The sequence below is a fragment of the Pundamilia nyererei genome, unplaced genomic scaffold (genome assembly GCF_000239375.1).
Source record: "Pundamilia nyererei isolate P.nyererei 1_Seehausen unplaced genomic scaffold, PunNye1.0 scaffold00522, whole genome shotgun sequence".
In the NCBI taxonomy this organism is placed as follows: domain Eukaryota; kingdom Metazoa; phylum Chordata; class Actinopteri; order Cichliformes; family Cichlidae; genus Pundamilia; species Pundamilia nyererei.
The window spans coordinates 99,984-104,460 of NW_005187923.1; the positions used below are offsets into that span (position 1 = coordinate 99,984).

Below are 4,477 nucleotides of genomic sequence, written 5' to 3' on the forward strand. Positions count from 1 at the left end.
ATCAGCACACGTAATCTGTGAAAACATCCGATATTCAAGTTAAATGGCGTTTGAATTATTCTCATTTTGTTCATATAGGCATATACTACCAAACCCAAGTCCAAAAAAATCAAAGAGTTATCGTTTGTTTGTGTAAAACTCGAGACGCTTGTCATGTGTTGTAGGTAGATGTCCTATCTTTGGCTTCAGTTTCAGTTTAGCTGGCAGGGACAGTCTATATTGGAGGTAATATAAAATAAATAAATAAATAAATAAACATGGATTGAATATAAAAATAAATAAGGATTATAATATGGAGGTTAAGCATAAACATGAATGGATATGAACAGAATTACAGGCGAGGCATAACTTTGTATGGTATTGGAAGACTTCTGGTTTCCTTTTGTACCACTGATGTTTAACAGAAAGGTTTATTCTTAGCCAACTGAAATTTACCTCCAAGGTTTAAGCTGATTTTGGCTTTGTGCGATATGTGGACAAGTTTTTGCTTGCTTTCATGTCACTTTTCATATGTAGTTCAGGACATTTGCACACCTATTGAATACCTACCTTCCCTGCATGTTGTGGGCAGGCGTTTTTGCCAGGTGGAGCCTCCAGGACGGTGCACTCCTCACTGCTGCTATCTGGGGAGTGTTGGTGGGCCTCCATCTGCAAGTGGCAGCCTGGTGAGGGTAAACCTCCAAACACACCCCTTTTTCCACTCTGCAGCCAGGGGAAGGGGCTTTATGTTTGAATACAAGGTTCCAGATGTATTTTTGTACTGTTTGTTTTTGTAAGCTCCTTGTCTCACCCTTTTATTCCATTGTGCATTCAACATAAAAAGGATCAAATGTTCATATGAACTCCTTGTGATAACTCTTGGCGGATGCTAGATCTCTGGAAAAGCACATCAACATTTCACACACAAAGAAGAATGCCAGAAATCCAGATGCAGGTTTGGTTTTTCTGTAATTTCAGGGCACAGTAATCCAGGCTTGTGAGCTTGTAGTCAATGAAACTTGGCATAGATTATTCCACTATGGGGGGAAAGAGTGTCCAGGTGTCCACATTTAGGTACATATCCCATTTAAAACATCTTTCTGCTTCCATGTGTTGTTTCTTCAAGCACATAAACCGAGTGAATGAAAGTAGTCAATCCTCTTTAGGTCTTATTGGGTGAAAAGCAATGAACTATGGTGTTAATTTGATTCACATAGGGTTCAAGCTGTGGGCAGATCACACTGTGTCCTACAGAAACGAGACAGAGAGAGGGATGAGGATTAGTTGGAAAAGCAGATAAACACAGAGAGACAAGAGAGATTATTTACTTAAGCTTCGAACTCTTGACTGTTTTCCTTTATACTTTTTCATTTTGCTTTTGTCTCAGTCTTAAGATTGAATCAGGTAGATTAAATTTGATTAATAAATGTGGGTTATAATGGCAGCACGGTGGCACAGCGGTTAGCACTGTTGCCTCACAGCAAGAAGGTCCTGAGTTCAATGAGTTCTGTGTGGAGTTTGCATGTTCTCCCCGTGCTTGCGTGGGTTCTCCCTGGGTACTCCGACGCGCTCCCACAGTCCAAAGATATGCAGTTAATGTGGATAGGTTAATTGATCGATCTAAATTGCCCATAAGTGTGAATGTGAGTGCGAATGGTTGTCTGTCTCTGTGTGTTAGCCCTGCGACAAACTGGCGACCTGTCCAAGGTGTACCCTGCCTCTCGCCCTATGACTGCTGGGATAGGCTCCAGTGTCACCCTGAAAAGGATAAATGGAAGCGAATGGATGGATGAGTTAAAGTACCTCAAACTGTTGTTCTTCTCGCTGCCACTAAATGAAAAACCTTTATGGCATTGGGAAAACTGTATTTCCATGGGTAATGAGTGTGCAATGCCTTTTATCTTTTCAGGCATTCACGGAATCACAAAATCCTGCAGTTACTTGACCAAGTGTCATGTATGAGTTTCCCTCTGAATGAACCAGCCAGTGATCTGCTTTTACTGGCCATAAAGTGGAGCTGAGTTGTCTTGGTTACAGTCTGCAAACACGCTATAGGACAAAGCAAATTCGGTCAGAATGAAAGTAATTTTAAAAAAAAAATGTTATTTCTCATGCTCCCAAAGTTTCTTTTCTATATTTTCATTTCAGATATTTTATCTAATCACAAGCAATAGTATAGAGTGCTTTTCTTTTAAAGAGCACCAAGCAGCAATGTCACCAGTTAAAAAATTAAACTTAAGTTCCAAAAACTGCAGTTCCTCCAGTGGCCACTGGAGCCTGTCTCCATATGTGAGCTAAATTACCATTTTATTCCATTAAAACGTCTGGTAGAAATACATCATTGGTCTCTGTAGCTAATTCCCTCTTTATGACAACTAAAAGATAAAATTTATATGTAACTCAGCAGTTTAGCCTGTTGATGGTATAAAGTAAGGGCCAACTTACTTATAAAGTAAGTATCGGCCAGAGCAGATAGTTCTCTGCTCAGTTTCACCTGCTCTGAGCTGAGTCACTGAATTTGATTTCTCAACCATGTTTGAGCCATTGGTCCCTTTCAGAGCATTTTTAATGCTATTATCTGACAAATAATACTTGCTGTGAGGAACCACGTTTCCAATCAGTTTTGGCTAGCTGACTGACAATTATCCAGGCTAGTGAGTTTGTAGTCAATGAAACTTGGCATATGTTATTCCATTATATTCACTGAACTAGACTTCGTAACTGTGTTTGTAACTTATAAAATTCATTATTCGTTGGATCTGATAACATTTCTTTTTTCTTTGTTTTACTTAATTTCTTAGATTTGTGTTACAGATAGATTGTATAATGTTTTTTAGGAAAAACAAATATTGGCAAACTGTAAAATTATTTCTACATGTAAATCAAATTTGACATATTTGATTTACATGTAGATAAAAGTGGTTTAAATTGTCTTGTCTAGCCAGCCTGGTCCTCTTTCTGGCCTTTCTTAATGTTAGCTAATGAATCAAGCTTTAGTACTGTCGGCTTTGTTTGGCATAGTCTCACTTTAATATTTTGATATGACGCTGTTTGATTTATGTTAATATTTCCTGGCTTTAAGTTGCTCTTAAATTGGATTGGATTCCATAGTTCAAATGCATTTAATTAATGCTGCGTTTGAGAGGTTTTACGAGAGGTAACATACATGTCCACTGGTTTATTGTTAAAATGCGACTATTTGCCTCTAAAAACTCTTCCAACTTTCCCGGGAACTGCTAATTAATATCGACAAAGTTTTTCCAGTTGCCAATATAAACGTGTGTTTATAGTACTATGTGTACTAGCTGGAAAAAAAACACACAAATGCTGATATATTCACATGAAAAAGAGAGGGTTTTTCACAAGACTCTATGTTGTCTGGTGAAAAACTCTTTTAAAACGACACTGCATGATTCAGCACATTAAAGAACCATGACTTTATCAGTCTCTCACATTGTTGTGGAGGGATTATGGCCACTCTTCTTTACACGTTTTATGTCTTTACAACATTGCCTCAGCTGTTTGAGGTTTGCTAGAGTTCATCTATGCACAGCTCCCTTAATGTCCCACCACTGCATTTCAGTCAGGGTGACATCTGGACGTGAGTGGGCCGTTGCAGCATCTTGGTTCTTTTCTTTTTCAGCCATTCTGTTAAACATTCACTTGTGTGCTTGGGATAATTTTCCTTTTGCATGATCCAATTTGGACCAAGTTTATGCTGTTGCACAGATGGCTTCACATTTGACGACTATCAAAATTTCAGTTTTATAGAGGTGTTGATAAGCAGTTAACCACATGCATTTAATTGGCTGCACCTGGTTGCTACTCACCCTCTATCATGTAAACATAATGCATTAAAGGTGGGTTTAATATTTCACCTGACTGGATAGCCTCCCAAATGGTACGATACATCAACCTTAACCTGTATAGGAAGCCCATGGACAGATGCCACAAACAGGGGGATGACTGCATGCTGTTGCTTGTTGGACCACCAGGAACAGCAAATGTGGAGTAAAATACTATGAAGAGCTTCTGGAAGCAGTAATGTAGGTCAACAAAATGTCTTCAAAGTGATGGAGAACAGAGAGGGAGCCGGGTGGGGAGGGAGGTTCTGGTTTCCATAGTAACAGACTGCATAGGACTGGGGTGAGGGGGTTCACCAGTTAGAAGGAAATACACCAAAAAGTGAAGCAATCATGTCCTCTATAATCCCAGAAATTTAGTCTAAATTTAGCTGGAAGTGTGCTGAGAGCTGCAATGATTATGGCTCGCTTCACAAAGTGTTCCAGGTCTGTTTTTTTGGTAAATTTTTTTTTTTGCTTTTTCTTTTTACTATCATGTTAAAGTCACAGAGATGGTGGTAATAATGCTGAATCAGTGTGAACGCCTAAACTAAAAATAGACTTTTAGCTATGGTCCCACAGCACATGATAGAAAAAAGCTCAATTTGTTCCACTGAAAATGGAGAAAAAAAACATTAATCTGTCAGTTCTTTAAA

General features: G+C 38.8%; 1 protein-coding gene across 1 annotated transcript in view; it reads right to left on the bottom strand.

The window, feature by feature from the left end:
- Nucleotides 1-4,477, bottom strand: part of LOC102211955 (tripartite motif-containing protein 2-like) — an 18,265-nt gene that overhangs the window by 8,801 nt on the left and 4,987 nt on the right. Inside the window, exon 2 of the mRNA XM_005754198.1 lies at nt 550-1,227. Within this exon, the coding sequence (XP_005754255.1) occupies nt 550-648 (99 nt within the window). The 5' untranslated portion in view covers nt 649-1,227. The remainder of the gene's footprint in view (nt 1-549; nt 1,228-4,477) is intronic.